General features: G+C 49.6%; 9 protein-coding genes across 9 annotated transcripts; 3 read left to right on the plus strand and 6 right to left on the minus strand.

The window, feature by feature from the left end:
* Nucleotides 1–1,205: 1,205 nt before the first annotated feature.
* PHATRDRAFT_39906 (predicted protein) lies at nt 1,206–2,484 on the minus strand (the record flags this gene model as incomplete). The annotated part of the gene is made up of 2 exons (XM_002183934.1): nt 1,206–2,275; nt 2,343–2,484. The coding sequence occupies 2 exons, from the start codon at nt 2,482–2,484 to the stop codon at nt 1,206–1,208; spliced, it is 1,212 nt and encodes a 403-aa protein (XP_002183970.1).
* A 1,899-nt stretch (nt 2,485–4,383) lies between these two features.
* PHATRDRAFT_8181 (predicted protein) lies at nt 4,384–4,614 on the minus strand (the record flags this gene model as incomplete). Its single annotated transcript, XM_002183935.1, has 1 exon — nt 4,384–4,614. A coding segment is annotated over one exon (231 nt), but the record flags the coding sequence as incomplete, so codon positions are not given.
* Nucleotides 4,615–5,437: 823 nt separating this feature from the next.
* PHATRDRAFT_39908 (predicted protein) lies at nt 5,438–6,022 on the minus strand (the record flags this gene model as incomplete). The annotated part of the gene is made up of 1 exon (XM_002183936.1): nt 5,438–6,022. The coding sequence occupies one exon, from the start codon at nt 6,020–6,022 to the stop codon at nt 5,438–5,440; it is 585 nt and encodes a 194-aa protein (XP_002183972.1).
* Nucleotides 6,023–6,657: 635 nt separating this feature from the next.
* Nucleotides 6,658–7,852, minus strand: PHATRDRAFT_49239 (predicted protein; the record flags this gene model as incomplete). The annotated part of the gene is made up of 1 exon (XM_002183937.1): nt 6,658–7,852. The coding sequence occupies exon 1, from the start codon at nt 7,459–7,461 to the stop codon at nt 6,658–6,660; it is 804 nt and encodes a 267-aa protein (XP_002183973.1). The 5' UTR covers nt 7,462–7,852.
* Nucleotides 7,853–8,151: 299 nt separating this feature from the next.
* AAT_1 (aspartate transaminase) lies at nt 8,152–9,616 on the plus strand. The gene is made up of 2 exons (XM_002183821.1): nt 8,152–8,656; nt 8,746–9,616. Exons 1-2 carry the CDS (start codon nt 8,178–8,180, stop codon nt 9,572–9,574), a joined length of 1,308 nt encoding a protein of 435 aa, XP_002183857.1. The 5' UTR covers nt 8,152–8,177; the 3' UTR covers nt 9,575–9,616.
* A 78-nt stretch (nt 9,617–9,694) lies between these two features.
* Nucleotides 9,695–12,268, minus strand: PHATRDRAFT_49241 (predicted protein; the record flags this gene model as incomplete). Its single annotated transcript, XM_002183938.1, has 1 exon — nt 9,695–12,268. The coding sequence occupies one exon, from the start codon at nt 12,266–12,268 to the stop codon at nt 9,695–9,697; it is 2,574 nt and encodes an 857-aa protein (XP_002183974.1).
* Nucleotides 12,269–13,221: 953 nt separating this feature from the next.
* On the plus strand, nt 13,222–14,253 carry Pt-KIF6 (kinesin family-like protein; the record flags this gene model as incomplete). Its single annotated transcript, XM_002183822.1, has 2 exons — nt 13,222–13,778; nt 13,851–14,253. Coding segments are annotated over 2 exons (960 nt in total), but the record flags the coding sequence as incomplete, so codon positions are not given.
* A 2,154-nt stretch (nt 14,254–16,407) lies between these two features.
* PHATRDRAFT_49243 (predicted protein) lies at nt 16,408–18,327 on the minus strand (the record flags this gene model as incomplete). Its single annotated transcript, XM_002183939.1, has 1 exon — nt 16,408–18,327. The coding sequence occupies exon 1, from the start codon at nt 18,136–18,138 to the stop codon at nt 16,408–16,410; it is 1,731 nt and encodes a 576-aa protein (XP_002183975.1). The 5' UTR covers nt 18,139–18,327.
* A 1,052-nt stretch (nt 18,328–19,379) lies between these two features.
* PHATRDRAFT_39914 (predicted protein) lies at nt 19,380–20,636 on the plus strand (the record flags this gene model as incomplete). Its single annotated transcript, XM_002183823.1, has 1 exon — nt 19,380–20,636. The coding sequence occupies one exon, from the start codon at nt 19,380–19,382 to the stop codon at nt 20,634–20,636; it is 1,257 nt and encodes a 418-aa protein (XP_002183859.1).
* Nucleotides 20,637–20,691: the final 55 nt, after the last annotated feature.

Consider the following 20,691-nt stretch of genomic DNA (forward strand, 5'->3'; position numbering starts at 1 on the left):
GAAGCCTCGACTTACGGATCTGAATTTGTTGCTATGCGCATCGCTTCCGAAATGATCATTACATTGCGTTACAACCTACGTGTCCTTGGTATACCTATTGACGGTCCCGCAAATGTATTTTGTGACAACATGAGTGTTGTCACCAGTGCGACGATTCCCTCGTCCGTACTCAAGAAAAAGCATAATGCTATTTCTTATCACAAGGTTCGCGAAAGCATTGCTAGCGGGGCAATGCGGATCGCACATGAACCTACCGGCTCAAATTTGGCCGACACGTTGACGAAATGCCTACCTGGTCCACAACACAAATTCCTCGTTCGTCACATACTTTATTGACCCAAGGGCAATAAGACCTTCGCTTTTCAAATTTTTTGGAACCAATCTTTCGCCCGGATTTTGTACTCCCGGACTACAAGATTGAAGGGAGTGATAAATTATAGCCACACAATGCTACAATTTGATACTACGTTGTAGATAGAATTGCTTAGCCTTAGCATTGTTTGTTGGAACATCTATCTAGGATTCACTAGCTCTAGATCTTGGCCTCGTTGCCATTTCCTTTTTCCTGGCTCTGTCGTAGGACAGACGCAGTGGCCAGACGACTGTCCTCGTCGGGTTCATTACCCGTGTGTGGCATGCCGGAGGAAAATACGAAGCGTCTCATAGGAAACCAAATATTTGCGTTATGCACCCAAATGTTTGCAACATACACAACTCTGGTTCCGTTGCATGAGGCGTATAAGACGACTCGTCTTATCAAACCTGATATGCTAGGAACGAAATATTCCTGATTACCATACGGTTTCCCTAGATGAAAGTTGTCAACAGATACTGTTGGCACCATCCGAACTCGATGGTTTGGCGATCACATAGGTGATCCAATCATCTCGACAAAAACTATGTCAATGGTTCGATAGCCAGTACATTGGCTACGGGGTTTCTACGTTCGTACATTCTGTTTCCAACACAAAAGGTTTCATTTTGGAATCTATATTTTAGTCTCACAATCTCAATCTAAAAACCTACCGATTAAAACAATCGGAGCCTCTACGAGGCTTTCCCCCCAACTTCTACTCTTTCGTCGTATTCTACAAATACACTCGTAAGCAGGTAGAACTTATCACGAGCATTTGCCACATACTTATATTCAATTTAACTTGACGACTACAGTTACATCAAACCTATTGGAGATCATGCCGTGATGCTTAAATTTCTTGTAGAAGACTCAAGATGTTGCGACGAAATGCGTCCTCATCATCCCAAGAGGCCCCCTCCTGATGTTGACTCGGAGCTATTGGAAAAGAAGAGGAGCTGTCAAGATCAATGTCGTCTTCATCCCAAACAATAGCGTCAAGCGCATCAGCACCAATGGGTTTGCCCTCTTCAAAATTGTCGCTTACGCTGAACTCACTCATATTGCTGTTTTTCTCCCGTTGAGTGGCAAGATGAGCGTATTGCGCTACATCATTGAGACTGATGCCGCCGTTCCCAGTTCCAATTCCGGATAGTAATTTAGGCAATCCGTGGCATGACATATAAAACCCATCCGAAGACATGCTCTGGAGCTTAGGGATTAGGCCCCATTCAAAAGTATAATTCCCCGTCTCTGCTGCTGTATATCGCGCTCGTTTTGTCTGCGAGTGTTGGTTCACAGTGTTGGGATTTCTGCCTGGAAAAGAAATTTTTCTTTGCTTGCCCACGGAACTTTCTAGGGAGAAAGCGGACAAGGTGACGTCAATGGGCGGAAGTAGTCGGTTGCCATAGTGAACCGCTGGACTATCGGATATGGAAGTATGGCTCGAAAATGCAGTTGTAAACAATGAAGCGGAGTCGTTCTGGGTCAGCTGCTCATTAGATTGTTGAAGGTGCATTGATATGGGTGTTTTTGCAGTTGCATGCCGACGGCTTGAAACGGGACATGGGCCTTTGAGGCAGGCTTGGGTGAAGATCTCGGTTGGTAGCTCTGTGCCATCCTGAATTGCTGCTTCCTTAAGGACTGATGCCACGGTGTCCCGAAGGCTTTGACTGGCCTTTTCTTGAGCAACGGACTCTGTGGCCTCCTCCCATCCTTCTACAGTATGCTTTAGGAAACGGCCAGGCGGGCTCAAGTTGCGGACACAGCCAACCAAACTTTGAGCAATGGCCGGCTTTTCTTTTTTTTTGGCGCCGTGGTAGACGGAACAGAAAGATCGAGCCAAATTTCGAAGCTGAACATTCCCCGAGTGCTGGTTGTTCTTGCCCCCTGTAGACAATGCGAGACGATGGGTTTGAGGGACTCGCAGCGGTTAAGTAAGATATCTCTCCAAAGGAGCTAGTCGCGCCTGAACCTCCTAGACGCGTACCTCTACCAAGCAGAATATCGTTCTTGCCAGGAACAATCTTTATCGATTTGTAGCTGCCCTGCTCTTGACCAACTTTCACCGTTGGCGTGGTTGCAAGGATAGCAAAGCTGTTCGAGCTGAAGGGTAGAAAAGATAAATTCATGGTTGCACACTTTGTTGTCTGAGGTAGGGACTGAGAGTCTTCAACTCTTGTATGCGAAAGACTAGAATGCAGCCAGGTCTTTTTTTAAAATCGGCCTGACATTTTCCGCAATCAAACCAGAAACGGGAGTAGGCTCTGTAAGCATGCGAAACAATATTCATTCTTATTAGGATACTCTATATTTATATCTGAAATAATCATTAACAGTGAAGACATCCAATAGCTGTGGAAATGACCATGACTACTTCTACGATGTTCCTATTCCCGACTGTTAAATTCTGTCTTGCACTGCTCATTCAAGTGGCCAAGTAAAGCTAAATTCAAATCGCGCGAAGCGACACAAAACGAATGGAAAATCTTGCCATTTAGACATGTTTCAGTCGTCAGAAGCCGAAGGCTATTAACAGTCAAAGTCTATATCAGTTCTTGATCTTCGGCAAATTTCGTTCACTGTGAGGCCATGAGGTGACGCTTTAGATTAAAATTGTCAGAAATTTCTTCGAAATGATGTCGATTTCTGGCCCTCCGCGAAAGATTAGCATCAATCTGCAACAACGACCAAGGTCTTGCTTTCTGTTTTTCCGGTATGTGTACCGTGCCACGAGTCCTTTACTACATTTTGCCGATTGCAATCACTACCCCAGACCTCTTGACATGAAGCAAAACACTTTTTATGTCAGCCTCACCGGTACCAAGCTAGCTGCAACCGGTACACTTGACCTAGAAATTCAGTAATCCTTTCCTTGAACTCCAATCCCAGCTTGCCCGCTATTCGGTACTTACGTATATACCTATACCATAATAATTTACTCTGGCTGTATGTAAACGTAGAACAATCCCGGCTGAGCTTCACCACTGTTCCGAGCAATTCTCCAAAGGCTTTTGAAGCAATCTCGTTCTTCAATATGGGTTGACAGTCAATGTTGCTATATTTGACTAGAGAAGCTCTTCTTTCATTTGCATTGTTTACCATTTTTGAATTGGCTTGGGACGAGAACAATCATCTGGCGGGCGCAACAAATCTGGTACTAGAGTGAAGCAAAAGCCTAATAGACATTCGTGAGGGTTGCTGTGAGCGTTACACTCAATCATCATCAATCGAAACTTGCTATACATACCAGGCCAATGGGGGCGAGACGACGTAAGAAACATTTTTTTCGAAGGTCATTTTTTATACATCTACATGGAAACGGAGCGGCCGCTTTTTTCATAGCCAACCAAATTTTACAATCAATGAATTCTTTGCTAAAGATCTTCGAATCCTCCAGTGATTTGTTCGACAGCGTAACAGCGAGGGCTCTCCACAGAGCCGGACAATTTAGATGTAAGTCAAAAGCTTGTTACACACGGGTATCGGTAAGACTGCTTCTCCTTTAAGAGAGCAGGCAAATTGTCGTTTCATCCGACATTGTACATGCTAAAGCAGCTCCCTATTACTTGCGCCCAGATATCAAAAGGCCTCGAGTACGGGCCTAGATATCTTTAGTCGCTTTGCATTAATGGTAATCCTGGTTTTTCAGCTATTGCTTAAATTTCACTTTACAGGGCAAAGTAGGGAACCTGCTCCATGTTTCAACCGAGGAGAGCTTCTTGCAATACCAGAACGAGCAGCTATTTGCACGTTTGTCCGGTTTTGATCAACGCTACCAGAAAAACAAAATATTATAAGGCTATTCTTGATCAAAAGGAAATATTACATTTCTACCTATAATGCTCCTCATCGTTGTCATCCGAGTCGTCTAAACCGAGGGTTTCATACGTTTCGCGCTGTCCCCCTCCGTGCGATGAACTTTTTGGTGAGCTGCGTTCGTTTGAAATTTGTGCCAAACCAGACCCTTCCGGAATATCGTCCTCCTCGTCGTCTTCATCCTGATATCGCGGTACGCCTTCACTTCCATCCTGACGCCCCGGATTCGCGGCGGCCTCACAGTCGTCCAGCCACTCTGAGAAAACGTCAATGGGTTCGTGCAGATGATGAATTGGCATCTGATAGGCAGCAGCGCACAGCCGACAATTTAAGGATCCAACCCCGGCGCGAAAATCCATTTTACATTCTACGGTATCTTCGTTGGCACAAAACGGACACTTGAAACGTTTGGAAAGTTTGACGCGCTTCTTTGTTTGGACCTGGTCGATGAAAATAGAAATAGGGGGTTAGATCAGAACAAGGAAATCGAATATATATTTGATTATACCTCCTATTTTACATACCGGAGCTTTCTTTGCTCGACGACCCATCCCTTATTCTGTTGGATTTGGCGCTGGTTTCTCAAAACGAGCGATACTAATACCGTCGTCAAGGCGAATAGAAGGAATTACAATTGCCTGCGTCAAGCCGCCGCGATCCAGAGACTTGTTTTTTTTTGCAGGCGGTCGATATGAAAGTAGTTCCTCGCCTTGACGATTCCGATTCTCGAGGGTTAGTGCTGTGAGACCTCTAATTGAAGCATCGCTTACGAGATGTTTGCGCTTCATTTCTCGCAGCGTCGCTGTCCGTCGTCTGGTTGTCCCATCGGCACCCAATTCCGTCCAATGTGAAAACGCTGAAAAAGGCTGCCAGCGAAAGGGAAACAGTGCTCACTATCAACATCTCCAATTTTTACGAAGGGGAGGGTTGATTTCACAGTCAATTTTACATGAAAAGTGGATATATTTCTAGATTTAGATTCCACATTCTCTTTGAATTGACATTGACAATGAAACGGATCTGATTTACCTTACACTTGGGTCCCAGCAAGAAGGACGACCACAATCTGCAGGGCAATCTCAAGGAGTTGCATATCCTCTTTACAAAACTTTTAGTGGGCCATGAACTTCTGGCGGAAAAAAGCAATGAACTGGTGAAGCAGATTGCTATTAAAGTTGTGTATCTTCAGGCGAAAGACGCGAAGGTATTTCAAATAATATAGCGGATTAAAATAAAAATTAATACGAGTTGTAATACAAATTTTTTTTACTGCTTAAACGCTTCCACTTTTTTTGAAAGTACATCTTTGAGGAGCATATGTTTTTCGGCCATGAGCTCCGTCATGCGCGAGTGCTTCTCAACCTTTTGAAGCATCTCCGTTTTGAACCTCGCCACATCAGCGGCCTTATCTTGCGAAAGCTTCAAAACTTTCAAATGATTTTCCACTTTCGTCAATAATTCGTCTTTGAATGTAACGAGATCAGCATTCTTCGTTTGCATACGCTCGAGTTCTCTCATGTGCTGATCGACTTTGTCGAGCATTTCACCCTTGAATGATGCCAGTTCGGCCTTTTTCTTGTCAAGATTGCTCAGATCGCTCATGTGATCTTCTACCTTTATCAAAAGCTCGTCTTTATACATTTTCAAATCGCATTTCTTGCGTTCCAGCTTGCTAATGTCGGTCATATAATCTTCTACCTTTTGAAGCATTTCAGCTTTGAAAGCGTTGATGAGCTCTTTTTTACTGTTCGATCGCTGCAGTTCTTGACGAGCTTCCACAATTCGGATCTCATGCTGCACAGCAGCTCGACGAACTTCTGGCAGCGGCATCTTAGGAGGAGTTGCGCTCATGATGGCAACAATAGGTAGTTGTAGCGATGCGAGAATGAGACGCGACGAGTTCGTTGACAGCTCAAATTATGACCATTTCCTTAGTTTCCATGAGGTATCTGTGACCGTTGAGGTCAAGTTTGGAGCGTTGTCTCGTCTCGCGTTGCCTCACAACATATAATCCGTTATGCGTCCTAATGTAAGAAAACGATTATACTCATAGGGCATAACAAATGGAGTCGTCCGTTCCAAAAAGGTCTCCTTCCGATAAATCCCTTTTTGAAATCCGACCTCAACTACCTAAACGAGAGATGACCTATGGAAATAATGACCAGATGCGCAAGATCCGTATACCAAACTCCTAAAGTTTGTCACTGGGTCGAAGATTTGCTTAAAATACCTCTTTGTGAAGATTAGCGTCAACCTCGCAGTCAGTCCATTTACACGTTAGTAAAGCATTCTACTATATAACATACACTAATAGAATTTCGAATGGACTACATTAACACGGATGCATTTGCATTGTCGTCTACTAATCTCTTTCACTGTTACCATAAGTAGGATTTTTTTCTGAAAAGGAACTTATAATACGAAATAATCTACGTCAGAACAGACGCTGTGCATAACAAAACCTGACTTTCTTACGGCTCAGTGCGCTAACCTGAAGTCATATCGAAAACAGCACCTGAATAAGGGATTGCCTCATTGTCCTCGTACTCACCAACAAGGACTTTCAGATCGGCCAGTTTAATGCAGCCAGCATCGAAAAGAGACTGCTTGCCGTCGCTTCTCTTCTCAAAGTAGGTTCCTAGTTTTGACTGAGCCTCCTTTGGATCTCCGGATGCTAACGGAATAACGAGCCCATCCGCTCCTAGCCAAATTCCAGTATCCGGATCATCTTTGGCGCAAGCTTGTCCGCCACCGCCAACTTTCTGCAATTTTTGCGGTACACCATCACTACGCGTGTACCAGAGAAAGGCAGCAATAGACAGTCTCGCACCGCCGGTACCAGCCCATCCCTTTGGATTGTACCCTCCAAACCAATCTGTTCCGTGGCCTCGAGCGATAATTATTGCCGCACCTTTACCATCGACAGCGTTGTGAAAAGATTTGTAGTTCCATCCGTTGCTGTTCGCGTCGTAGACGACGCGTAGTGGTTTTGACTCAAGTTGCGTGTTTTTCAAAAGCGGACGGACCAGCTGCGCATCTCCAGTATCACCTGAAACAATAGAGTGATTTATTTCGTTCGTAGCGGGGTACTGCTCTGGGAAGTCTCGTTGGCGATCCTTGTCGACGTCATCAGTCTCCTGGAGAGCCGCAGGAAAAAGATTTTGTAACCACCCCGAAAGAGCTGTACCTTGACGGTATTCGCGACCTTCAGAGGAAAAAGACAGAGCAACTTTGGGAACAACAGCCAGCCAAATTGTAGCACACAGGAGCGGTTTGGATGGAAAGACCATTATTAACTGTTAGAAGCCAACTTTTTATTCACAGTCATGTTAGATAAGAAAGAAGCTTGAGTGTCCGCGAGTCGCTGAAGCTACCAGTATGTCCTTCGGAAATAATCTTTGACATTGACCCGGTATCTTTGTTGAGTCACAAAATTGCGGGATAGATATGTAGTGTAATAGCGACCGTGAGTAGAGCTATGATCAGAACGAAAACGGCTCATTTCTTTATTCGTTGACGACTCTCTTAGTCTGCACGATAAGCACTTTTACGTTTGGAGTAAAAATGCTAAAGTACAGCGTTGTTATCAGAGATCTATTTACACGCTTCGGAGCTGATACGCAATTCTTGGCTTTGCTGATGGCCAGACGTTCCTGCAATCTGTGGTGATACCCCCACATCCAATGGGAAGCTTGTTGCAATGTCATAGCACGCAAAGATGGTGGTACAACATCAAATGCAGCAATAGTGGCGTGCCTTAACGGGAAGGCGGTCCCATCGGTGGACTCCATGGAGAACGACACGCCGAGGATCCTGTATCGTGTCACAGTCAGTTCGGATTCGATCAACATGTCGTAGTGTCACAGTCTGTAGTTTCGAAGGAGCGTCCGTCCTCCGTCCTCACATAATGGAAGTTTCCCGTTGCATCCAATCTTTTACGAGTTTCCTACTGCCTCTCTCTATTCATAGCAATGGTTCCATTCTCCATCTCGCTAACAATCATATAATGAAGTTTGCCCTGCTTGCCGTGTGTGTCCTTTCCATTCACGTAGCTTGTGCGCTCTCGCTCAAGACTCCGGCGGCCACCGCGGCAACGGCAGCCTCCTTATGGAAAGATCTCGAAGCTGGTCCACCGGACGCTATTCTCGGTATCGCCCAGGCCTTTCGGGCCTCCACCGATCCCCGCAAGGTTAACGTGTGTGTGGGTGCGTACCGGGACGCCGAAGGTAATCCTTGGGTACTTCCCTCCGTTCGAGCAGCCGAACAGGTGTTAATGGCGGACAACGACAACAAGGAGTACCTGCCTATCGAAGGTGACGCGGATTTTGTCAACAAGGCCCTGGCGTTTGCCTACGGCGACGAAATGGATGTTCATCGCATAGCTGGAGTGCAAACGTTGAGTGGGACTGGAGCTTGTCGAATTGGGGGACAGTTTTTGAGCACCTTTTTGCCTGGACGGACGATTTACATTCCCACACCCACGTGGTAGGTTGGCCTCGTTTTTCTCTTTCTCGTGGCGGTGCTGTTTATCAGCGCAAGGATTGCCAACCCCTCACTTGTACTCTTTTTTCTAGGGGAAACCATTGGAAAATATTCGCTGAATGCGGTTTGCAAGCCGCACCATACCGTTACTACAATCGTGCCACCAACGCGCTGGATTTGGACGGATTGCTGGAGGATTTACAGGAAGCCGAGGACGGCTCTATTATTCTGCTGCATGCCTGTGCGCACAATCCCACCGGCTGCGACCCTACATTGAAAGATTGGCAACGCATTGCCGATGTTTTGGAAGAAAAATCGCATGTGGTCTTTTTCGATTCGGCGTATCAGGGCTTTGCCTCGGGCGACGGCGAAAAGGACGCCGCCGCCTTGCGCTACGTGGTGAAGCGTGGGTTGCCCGTCTTACTAGCGCAGTCGTTTGCCAAAAATTTCGGACTCTATGGAGAACGCTGCGGGACCCTGTCGGTGGTTTGTGGAGATGCGGATCAAAAGGACCGTATCCTGTCGCAACTAAAGTGCATCATTCGACCAATGTACAGTTCCCCACCGAAACACGGGAGTAGCATCGTGAGGACGGTATTGTCAGACGAGAAGCTGACATCTCAGTACTACAAAGAATGCGCCACCATGGCGGATCGTATTTTGGACATGCGCACCAAGCTTGTAACCAAATTGTCGGAAGTAGGCTCCAAGCATGATTGGTCGCACGTGACGGGCCAAATTGGTATGTTTGCCTTCACCGGCATGTCCAAAGAAATGTGTGACCAGCTGACGAACGAATACGAAATCTATTTGACGAAAGATGGGCGTATTAGCATTGCGGGTTTGAATGATCAGAATCTCGAGTACGTGGCGAAGGCTATCCACGCTGTCACAGATGGCCAGAGCATTACTACCGCATGAGCAATTGAACCCGTGTAATAAATAAATTTTGGTAAATAAGTGAACGTGACATTGACTACAAACGAAGCGTGCATCAAAGGAGAGGAGCACACTCATTCTTGACAAAAGCAACTATATTTCTTATCCTTTATTTGTGGTTTGGGTTACAGTCCGGACAACCGACTGAATCGCGTCCGCGGAGAAATCTGTCCGCAACGAAAGCGTTCGTTGCAAGTCAGTTGCGCTCAGTACAGAAGATGTGGCGTAAATTATCCAATCAGACGGCTTTTCGAGTTGTAATACAGCAACCACTTGCGACAGACGCTCCCATATATCCAAAAGCTCAGGAGCAAGTGGTGGCAAAGTGCTTTCTTCAACCATTGGGGAGACCGTCTTGTGAATATACTCCTTCAACATTCGAACCTCCTTGGACAAGAGTAGCGACCCCCATTCTGTGACCCTCTTCTGACCGTTCCACAAGGAGTTCAAGATCAAATTAACAATTGCGCTTGCCAACTGCTCTCCTACTTTATGAAGGACTTGTGGTTCAATCCGATCTGCAAGCTGCACCAAGTAGCTCGATTCTTTGAGTGGTCCAAACAGATTTCGTTCCAGTCTTTCGTCTCCTTCTAACTCTTGGATCGAGTGTGAGTCGAGTTCGTAGTTTTCGTCGGTGAAAAATGTCTCGAGTTGGAGTAGACAAAGATTGTTTCGCCGACGTCGCAAATCTGGTGCCGTGCTGTCGGGGCGATAGCCGCACCACTCCACTAAAGATTGCTTGATTTTTATTGCCAACAAAGACTCGTACGCTGATGCGTACCGATCGAGGTCCTCCCGTGCCAGCTGCACCATTGAAGAAGCTTTTGAGTCGCCTCGGGAAGGAGTGATAGCATTAGTGGCAGCGACGTCCTCCTCCTCCTCGTCTCCTAGTGGCAGCAGCAGGCTATCCAAGAGAGATACGAGTGACCGGCAAGCACCGGACGCGGCGTGAATACCATTCAAGACACAAAACTGCATCTCCAATTCCATTTGCTGAAGGCTTTCATCGTTGCGTCCCACAAACGATCGCAAAAAGTTTCCCGATGTTGGAGCAGTGGGTGTGCGATGTCCTTTTTCCGGGGAGGTCGTATAAGGTTGGGGTGAGTCCGGGGACAAGTCTTCGTCCAAGGCGTCCAACAAAGCCGAAGCGAATCCGCTCTTTTCCTGAGTTTTCGGTTGGATCCCTTCCTCACCGCCCTTCTCGTTACGATGGGTGGACGACTCCTTCCAAGAAGCTCGTTGCTCCAGCAACGCGACATAAACTCCGGCGCCGGCCTCGTTGTCATTCACTTCGGTCGACCACACATCGTGTGCCAAGGCGTGCGCAACGGTTCCCATGGCTTGCGCCGATTGCGTGGAGGCGGCGCGTTCCAAGGCGCGGGTGGATAGATATTGTGCATCTTCCACAACCGACGGAACCTGAATGTCTGTACCAATGACAATATGGACGGGCGCTGCCAAAAGCAACGCTGATTGCCATTGCTGTGTGGCCAAAAATCGCTCCAACGCCGCGTATTTCCAAGTCCACTCCGGCAACAGTTGCGACGCAATAGTGGATTGCAAGCCGGCGAGTGATGTGGATTCCAGGAAAGCACTGTATCGGGCCTGAACTTTGCAGCCAAACGCCATTTCTTCCACCAATCCATCGAGTCGACCTAGTTCGGCCGGATCCAGATGTACCGTTGTGGAATCAATGCTTTGTTGCATCCAGGTCTCCGCTTGGGGTTGATCAACCCAAAACCAATCCGAAAGTGTTTTCACAATGGTCTGAGCTTGATTATCGAGTATCTGTATAGATTCTACGCATACGGCTCGTATTACCGATACCAAAGGATCATCTTCCGATGGTCCCTGTGTTTCTGACGGCGGCGGCGGCAACTGGACGAACCAGGACCAGAGCGGGTGAATGAGAGTCAAGGCTTGGCCCAGAATGTTGGCCATGACGGGTGCGTGATGTTGTTCTACCACGGGGACGGTTTCGGATGCTTGTGTAGCTTCGTCGTCGTCGTCGTCCTCGTGTTGCTGGACACGTGCTCCCGGCAAAAGTGAGACCGGTGGGATCTGGGCACCCAGATTCCCCGACGTTCTCGCACGTTTCAGCCGAGCCACGGCAGGTGTCACTCTCCTTCGGAAAACGTCCTTTTGGTACGTAACGTAGAGTTCGATTAACTGTAAATCATTCAAGATTTGTTCTTCGGCCAGATTCCCAAATCTAGTTCGGTAGCGTACCCAGAGCAATACGTTGACTTCCATCAACCGCGCCACTCCTCCCTGTATATCCCGCTGTATCTGATCCAAGGAAGCATCGATAACCTCGTGCGTGTCCAAGTCCTCTTGTGTAGGTTCTGGCATCCGCGTCGCACTCGTCAGAACTTGCTGTGCCACCGTGATTGCCTTCTGGAGACAATGCGCAAGCAAATCGGCTGCGACGCCCCCCTGCGGCCACGACGATGACGAGGCATCGTCCGTGTGTCGTTCCAGACGTTCCAAGCTCGGTAGAATGACGTGATCCCAATCGGCTTGCCACGATCGAATGCGTTCGACGGCCTGTAGTACTGTGGGTTCGTCCGGAGTCTCCGTGATAGGGCGTCGTAACTCTTCACAGGCCAAGAGGACGTGGGCGACCGTTTGGGAAAAGTCCTCCGACGGCGAGATTGCCGTGGGGTCGTCCGCCATTGCTCTGTCTTTTTGTGTGTGTGTCTCGGCGTACCTACGCACTGCTGGAAAGGTCTCTCGATCCCATACAGCCGTCAGCTATCCATTTCCCAATCCCCCCTTTCCCAAACAAACCTCGAATCTTTACTACCATTGGTATCCGGTATGGATCCAAAGGGGAAAGACAACCGAGGGCCTCTTCTCACCGTTCCCCCATTCCGGACTAGCCTGTCAAGTACTCGCCAAACGTCTAGTAGAGTGCGACTTCCATACACTAAATAGATGTCTGTCTTACATCGCAGGCGACTATTTTTTGTAATTACTGAGTACCGTATCAAGGATCGCCAGGGATCCGAAGGACTCGGTCTCGGAAGGCCCTTCGGACTCAGAGTCAAGTGTCGTCCGTGCAATGACCATGGGCGCGAATACTACAAACAGAAACAGTATCGGTAAGACGAACGGTACGCGAGTGTACACCGTTGCACACGCTGCAGCTACCTTCCCCACTCACTCACCGTCAATCGTAACGAAGCATCACTCTTGGTTAACGTTACGTATAGAAAAAGGGGACCCCGAACGTCAATCAAACGTCGTCTACTCTCGAGAACAACACAAGCATGCCTCCCCCGCCGACGGTAGTCGTTGCCCGCACAATGGAAAACTCCCACCACTCGGACGGCGAAATCGGTACGCGCCACACACACATTGAAGTCTGCTGTCGGATCCGACCATTATCGATCGGCAAGGAAAGCTCGGCTTCCTTTTTCGAAAAGAAAACGGCCCGCAATCGCAAGGCACAGATACCCCGCACGCCGTTGCGGGGAGGATCGGCCCGACGTTTGGCAATCTCCACACCGGATCCGCAGCGTGACACGATACCGTTGGTTGATCCGTTCTACGCGTGGGACGTTGGGAGCGACGACACGGTGCGACAGAGTTCACGAACGGAACTGGTACAAGGGCGGACGCACCAGTACACCTTGGACCGGGTCTACGGCCCCGCCACGACGACTCACGACTTGTACCAGCAATCGGTGCGGGATCGGGTACACGCCGCGATGGACGGGTTTCACGCCGCCGTCCTCGCCTACGGACAAACATCCACGGGGAAAACACACACCATGAGTGGAACGAGTGTCCAACCGGGGCTCATCCCACTCTGTATACAGGAATGCTTTGCGTATCTACAGGCTCAGAACACGCCGCGTGAATACCTGCTGCGCGTATCGTACTTGGAAGTGTACAAGGAACATATTCGGGATTTACTGGCCACGTCCGCTACCGCTCCTCCCGTGCGTCTGTTTGATAGTGTCGACGGACTCATTATCAAGGGTCTACGCGAAGAAGTCGTGACGACCCCGTCACAAGTTTTTCAAGTATTGCAAAAGGGTGAAGCACGACGTCAGGTCGGCGCCACTCATCTCAATCAACATTCCTCCCGATCCCACGTTATGGTCCGATTGTGGATAGAAAGCCGGGGGATGCATGAAAAAAACGGCAGTAGCGGCAACGCCCCGACAACGCCAACCCGGTGCCTGACACCGCTTTCGTCACAGTCGTCCCTGTCTTCGTTGGCTGGTCGGGGCCCGGTTCGTGTCTCGAGTCTGTCGTTGGTGGATTTGGCCGGTTCCGAATCGGTCCGACTCACCGGCAGTACGGAACGGCGCCAGGAAGGTCACTACATCAACAAATCTCTCATGACCTTGGGCAAGGTCGTTTACGCTCTTTCCGAGGGCATTCATTCGCACGTCCCCTACCGCGATTCCAAACTGACCCGGCTGTTGCAGCCCTCACTAGCCGGCAACGCACAAGTCGTACTCGTGTGCTGTATTTCACCACTCGCCTCGCATTTGGAAGAATCCCACAACACGTTCAAATTCGCCAATCGAGCCAAAAAGATTCCGCAGAAAGCAACCATTCAAGAAACACTCGACGAAAAAACCTTGTTGCAATCGTACCGGGAAGAAATAGAAGATCTGAAGCAGCAGTTGAACGAAGCACGACAAACCAAGGCTCGTGTATCGACGCAACCCGATAGTGTAGCCGCGACGACAAGCTCTGTCTCGAGTGCCGATGCGGCGGAGGCTGAGAACGAAATTTTGGAGCTGATGGACGCCATTCAAACGATGGAAAAGCTTATTTTGAAATCACAGCCGGTACGGGCACCGGAAGATCTGCTAGATACGACCGATAGTACCGATTTTGACGACGCGGAAGACGACGAACGGCTTTTCTCTTTTGTGAGCGACGCAAATTCCGTGCCGTCCACACCCACCCAGACCGGTAGCTCGCCATCGAAGGGGGTGCCGTTAGAAAAGGACATGCACGTCGAATTGTCAAGAATTCAAAGCCTTTTGGGATCGGTTTTGAAAAAGCGCCGCGACTTGGCCAAGACACTTCCGCAAGAAGAGGAGGTAAAACATTTGCGGGCACAATTGGAACGTCAAGAAATGACAACATCTTTGCGGAAGGCCGATTCGAGTTTTTTGCAGCAACAGCTAGAAGAAAAGGACGATTTGTTGCGCGAAGTGAGCAAGGTCTTGGAAGCTGTCGAAGAACGGCAACAAGAGTTGGAAGCAGAAAACGCCATGCTTCGTCGGCAACTTGTCGAGCTGCGGGCTCGCACGAATCGATAATAGGGACTAGTCTTTCCACTACCAAGGGAACGAGTGGGCTGATTGGATAAATGTGAGCACTTCTTCTCTAACAGAGTGCGAGCGATAGACTGGCCACGACTATTGCCTCCAAGCTACAGAATCTACAAGTCAACTGACCGAGTGAAACCAAGTTGACACATGTGTTTCACAACATAGTAATGTAATGAAGCAAAAATTATTTTCCGACTGAATTCGTCTCCTGACTGACAGTGAGTGTGACACGAAGCCACTAACTGTGCGATGCAAAAACAATATTTTCCGTGTGTTTTGCCGACTATAAAAAACCGATCGTGCAATTGCGCGTCGAGGACCCATTCCGGATCTGTCCGCTGGACTCATCACAGTCCCAAGGTTGAACAAACATAAAGGTCATCGCTTGGTTGCATATATTCTCAGTAAGATGACTGCATCTTGCAGGCGAATACGCTTTCGACGTAGGAACGAATTGCTAGTAGTGTGCTGCGCGTTTTCTTCTTTGCACTCCGTTTGGGGTTGGATTCTCACAAATACACCAAGAACGAGGAGACACTCGATAAACAAGCGAGCGCTTTCGTTTTCGTCATCACCCGCACAGCCCTTTGGGGAACAATCGTACTGGCAAGATTTCTACCGAAGCCGTGATGCGGGCTTTACCTGGTACGCTGGCTGGGAAGATCTACAACCCTTGGTGGAAGACTTTCTGCAACGCGATCACAGAGATACTCACGTACTAGTACCTGGTGTTGGCACGGATTCGCTTTTGACTGATTTATACGATGCTGGATATATCGTGTCGGCCTTTGATTACGCCACCGAGAGTATCGCGTTTTGCCGATCGAACTTGAATGGACGACTGATTGATTTGGAAAACGCCGATTGCCGAAGTTTGCCCTACACATCACAAACGTTCGACGTTGTCCTTGACAAGGGGACGCTGGACGCCATCTACATTAATGGTGCGACCAACCCAGAGAAAATCGAGAATTTACAAAAGGCCGTCACGGAACTGCAGCGCGTGCTACGGCCGGGCGGTATTTTTTGGTCCCTTTCCGGTATTTGTATCGAGGCCTTGCCAACCCTCGCCTCCACTTGGGACGGCTGGGAGTGCTTCGCCGATGGATCATTTTATACCACTAAAGATGGTTACACCAGTAACAACGTCGATGGGAGCCTTTTCGTTTGGAAAAAGCCAAGTTCTGTTGTAAACGAATAGTTACGTACCGTGCAATGCTCCTAAGCACAGCTCACTGCCAGTTCGTTTACTACAAGTCAGAGACGCCAGAGACCAGACCTGCCAAGGGGAGTAAATAACAATACTCCTTCATCGTCAAACCCGGGGGAAAACACTGGATAGTGGGGTGAAGTGGTCTCGAGCAAACATACACGCCTTCCATCAGACCCTCCGGGGGTCGCGCAAAGCCGCTGCGCTACCTCGCCAAATACCTCTAGAGACACGAAACCACCCGCAATTATGTTTTTAAAGTAGCAGTCTGTTACGAAACGTGCTAAAAATGGTAACTGGTGTCACGCCTCCACATCGACCGCTGCCGCCGCGGCAACCGCGGGCACCGGTGATTCGGAACAACAGGACAACACCTGATAAGCGTGCGTCATGAGTGTTTCTTCATCGTTATATATATCCATCGTGACCCGCAGGACCCCCGGTGTACCGGCATCGCGCATGATTGGTTGCAGATCGACCAGGGGCGCCAACCGTGCGAGAATGATAATCGCCCCGATTTGCAAATCGACTTTATCCGCATACAAGTCAATGGATTTGGTCAAGGCAACCACAACCCCGGCTTGCCCCAATTCCATCAGAGCGGCTTCGCTGATACGGTCCGGCAATCGTAATATTCGTTGGAGAATAACAATGCCGTGCATCTGTACATCAACAAGTTCCGTAAAATTCTGCATGGCTCGGCCCAGAACCTTGAGTGATTTCGATTCGAGGATACCGCGCGTCTGCGAGGTATCGTGTTCGGTGAGATTGGCCAACAGGTTCAAGGCGGCATCCACCACATCGGGATCGTCGACGTGCTGTGTCAGTGCTTGTAAAACAATAGGTATGCCGTGTTGCGCGGTGATCATTTGTACCACTTCCTGAACGTCTTCTCGAAAGGTTAAACTAGCCAAGGCGTAGCACCCGTAGGTTTGCACCAACGCCGCATCACTGTGTCGTTGCATGGTTCGAAAAATGGCCGGTATTTGATCGGCCACGTAATTGGTCTCGAGCAGTTCATCTTCGCAGATGAATTTGCCTAGGGAAAAGACCGCTTGTTCTTGTAAATCCACGTCGTCGGGGTGTTGTTGCATGATGGACAATATGGCGTCCATGCCTCCGGCATTGCATATGGCGATTTCGATCCGTTCCGTGGCCGACTCGTTGAGGGGTAGATTCCCGAGTAGCTGACAAGCGTGTCGGAGTGCAGCAGTCGTGGTGGTCTTGGTATCGTGCGACCAGGTGGTCAAGACGCGCACAATCCCGGCAATCCCTCCCGTCACGCAAATGGGAACGCGGGCGTGGTTGTACCGAAAGGCCAAGGTCGAAAGTTCGTCCAAGGCGCGCGTGACGACGTGCGGGTCTGTACTGGAGGATACGTGGTTGACGAGCTTGCGGAGTGTGCCACTGAGAGTTACACCGGAGACGGCGTCGTGGAATTCGTCCCGTTCCAGTGGCGTGGGGAGTCGAGAGACTTGGTCCTGCGACTGTTCGTGGTTGTTGTTATTGTCGTCGTCGGCTTGCTCGAGCTGGGGAAAGAGTTGGAGTTTGTAAAAGTCGGACGCGTCTTGATCGCACAAGGGACACCGCCAAAAGGCGACGGCAGAAGGACAAAAGGCCTTCCACTTGGCGTAGCAATGTACGTGAAAGCAGTGACCGCAAGTGGGAAGGGAACCAACCTTACTAGTAGGCATCAGGACGGTATCGAGACAAATTCCACAGAAGCCTGGAGGCACCACAGGATCCCACAAAGGCAACGACAACAACGGGTTGGTCACAGAGTCGTCGGGCACGGATCCAAACGTACCGTTCTCCGCTTTGGGTGAGGCGGATACGCGTGCGCGGACTTGCCGTTGCGGCCCTCCTTCCGCAATATCGTCGCGGTCTGCTGCGGGTCGTTTGTGACCGGACAGAGTAGTCCAGATCGATCCGACTCCACGCGCAATACGGGACGACAGCGATACGGCGGGTACTACCGCTTCCGGAAGCGGCAGTGGTGTCGCCATGGTGCGCTCGGAGCCGGCGGCGGGCATCCTGGAAGTGTGGTAGGGAAATCGTTCGGGAGGAGGGACGGCGAACGAAAAACCCTGGCAGTGGTCGTGCGTATTAGTAAGAACGGCAAGGCGCACGCGTCTAGATTGTACTGTTGTAATTATTGTGATACTGAATGCTCGAAATACGTATTCCTTGACTGTGAGTATGTCCCTTCACGATCGATAGAGGTATTGCAGGGTAACTGTAGGTAAGGTACGTACCGAATGGATTTTGCGGGATATTTTTCTCGTTGACGCGGCGCCGCCCTCACTCTATCCAAAGTGAACGAATTGTAAGAGGTCTGTAGGTCACTGCATGCTGTCAACATACAAACAGACTTCAAAAGCACAGAGACCGATCCAAACCTCTCAGGAATACCGGTCGAGAGTTCTTCGTTCACAGTCGCATAGTACTTATCGTTGTACTTATACGCAGTCGAAATGTGTTGATATCCCGAACAATAAGACCTCGGGGAGGAATCAATTAACCAACCAACCACCTTGCCGTAGAATACGGTTTACAGTTAGGAAGGAGCGTACCACCTACGGTGGGATACGGGCCGCGCAAGCGGTAGGAACCGGCCTGTTGAAGTAGACTTTCATTGTCAGTTCGTTTATCGTTGACGAAATACACGGGACTGCTACAATCTTAGACGAATACGAACCAATCAAACTTCCAATTCAAAGTTCGTTGAGTTTACAAACTATAAATCAGGAGAAATGGAGGCTTCGGGTTCGCGGCGCTCATATCTTTCCAACAGGTTTTTTTGTTCGAGCTCCGGGGGCCTACTTCGGAAGCCTACTCTACTAATAGGATCCCTTTGGAACGAACGTACGTACGTACGCTAACCGTTTCTGAACTGCGGGGATTCCCGCACGATCGTCGATCCCGAATGCGGCATCGAGAATCGGTATGGACCCAGAGATGGAAACACACTCACTCACACGCAACACCTACACCATGGTCCAATCGACTTGCGAACAGCAACAGTCTTTTGCTAGTTGGTTAGTCGACAGATAGAGGCACACACACACACACACAATGGTATCAAGACCTTCCTTACTGTTGACACGAATAGAATAGAAGACAGGAAACACGGCAATATATTCTAGAATCAGGCAACAGCACCAAAGTGTTTGGCGTTGCCAACTCTCTGGTGACAGTGGATACCCTCGACTGCAGCTTAACCAACTGGAAACGAGCAGCGCGACGTAGCGCACACCCTTCCATTCTTACCTCCATGGTCCGACCAAGTATCGACTACTACCTCCCACAGATGCCGTCTTTGCTTCAAGATTGGTTCACGTCTCCCGACTCCGCTTCCCACACGGATCGAATTCTAGTGTTGGATGGAGGCGTCAGTACGCATTTGGAGTCGAACCTGTCGTCCACCAACGCGGACTCCGCTTCGTCCGACAAACTGTCGTGCCGGACGTGTGCGTTCCCGCATCGAGAATTGTGGTCCAGTAGTCTCTTACTCTCCGAATCGGGTCGTCGCCTCGTCCGGCAAGGTCACGATGATTGGCTCCGAGCCGGAGCCAACGTTCTCTCGACAGTCACGTACCAGTGTCACTACCAAGCTGCGTATTGGCCTAAAGGGAAGATGGCGACGAACGATAAGGATAGCCGAGTAATGGACGACGCCGTCGTGAATACTTTGTGGAACGACGGGGTAGAAATTGCCCAACAAGCGGTGAAAGACTATTGTCACAATCAACAGCGACCGCACACTCTCCGTCAGCCAGAGCTCGAGACGTCCTCCGTCCCGCGTTACGTCGTGGCCTCCTCGGGTTGTTACGGAGCCATTCTGGCCAATGGTGCCGAATACACGGGAAATTATGGACCCGTGACGGTGGATGATTTGGTACACTTTCACCGACGCAAGGTGCGGCGTGCCGTACAACTGCATCCCGACGGGATCGCCATTGAAACCGTACCAAGTTTGCTCGAGTGCCACGCACTCGTGCAACTGTTTCAACCAACCAACGGAGCAGCGCCAATGTTGTTGAATAAGACTGCGTGCTGGATTTCCTTAAGTTGTCGGAACGAACGCGAATTGAACGACGGAACGCCGTTGGTCGCAGCACTCAACGTGCTGTCGCAGATTCCCTGTACCGCAGTCTCCGCTTGGGGTCTTAATTGCTGTTCCGTAACACACCTTCCCGCCTTGGTCCGCATTCTCACGCAACACGTGGCGCAAGAAGCGAGTGGCAAACACCGACGCGGCTTGGTACTGTACCCCAACAGTGGCGAGCTGTGGGATGCGGTCACGGGCACCTGGCACACGGGCACGGGCTGTACCGCGCCCGCCGCCATGGCGTCGGAAATCGTGGCTGTCCTACGAACAGTCGAAGACGAGTGGCGACGCCATCGTCCCACCGATCCGACGCCGTCCATCCTAATTGGCGGCTGCTGCCGGACGAGTCCCGCTACCATTGCGGCACTTCGCGTGCTCGTGGACGACCATTTGCAACAAGAGTACAAGGGATGGTTTTGAATCTTCCACGTTTTACCGAAACGGAGTGGTCGATTAAAGCGAAAGACTCGCTTTT

The sequence above is a fragment of the Phaeodactylum tricornutum genome, chromosome 21 (assembly GCF_000150955.2).
Source record: "Phaeodactylum tricornutum CCAP 1055/1 chromosome 21, whole genome shotgun sequence".
In the NCBI taxonomy this organism is placed as follows: domain Eukaryota; phylum Bacillariophyta; class Bacillariophyceae; order Surirellales; family Neidiaceae; genus Phaeodactylum; species Phaeodactylum tricornutum.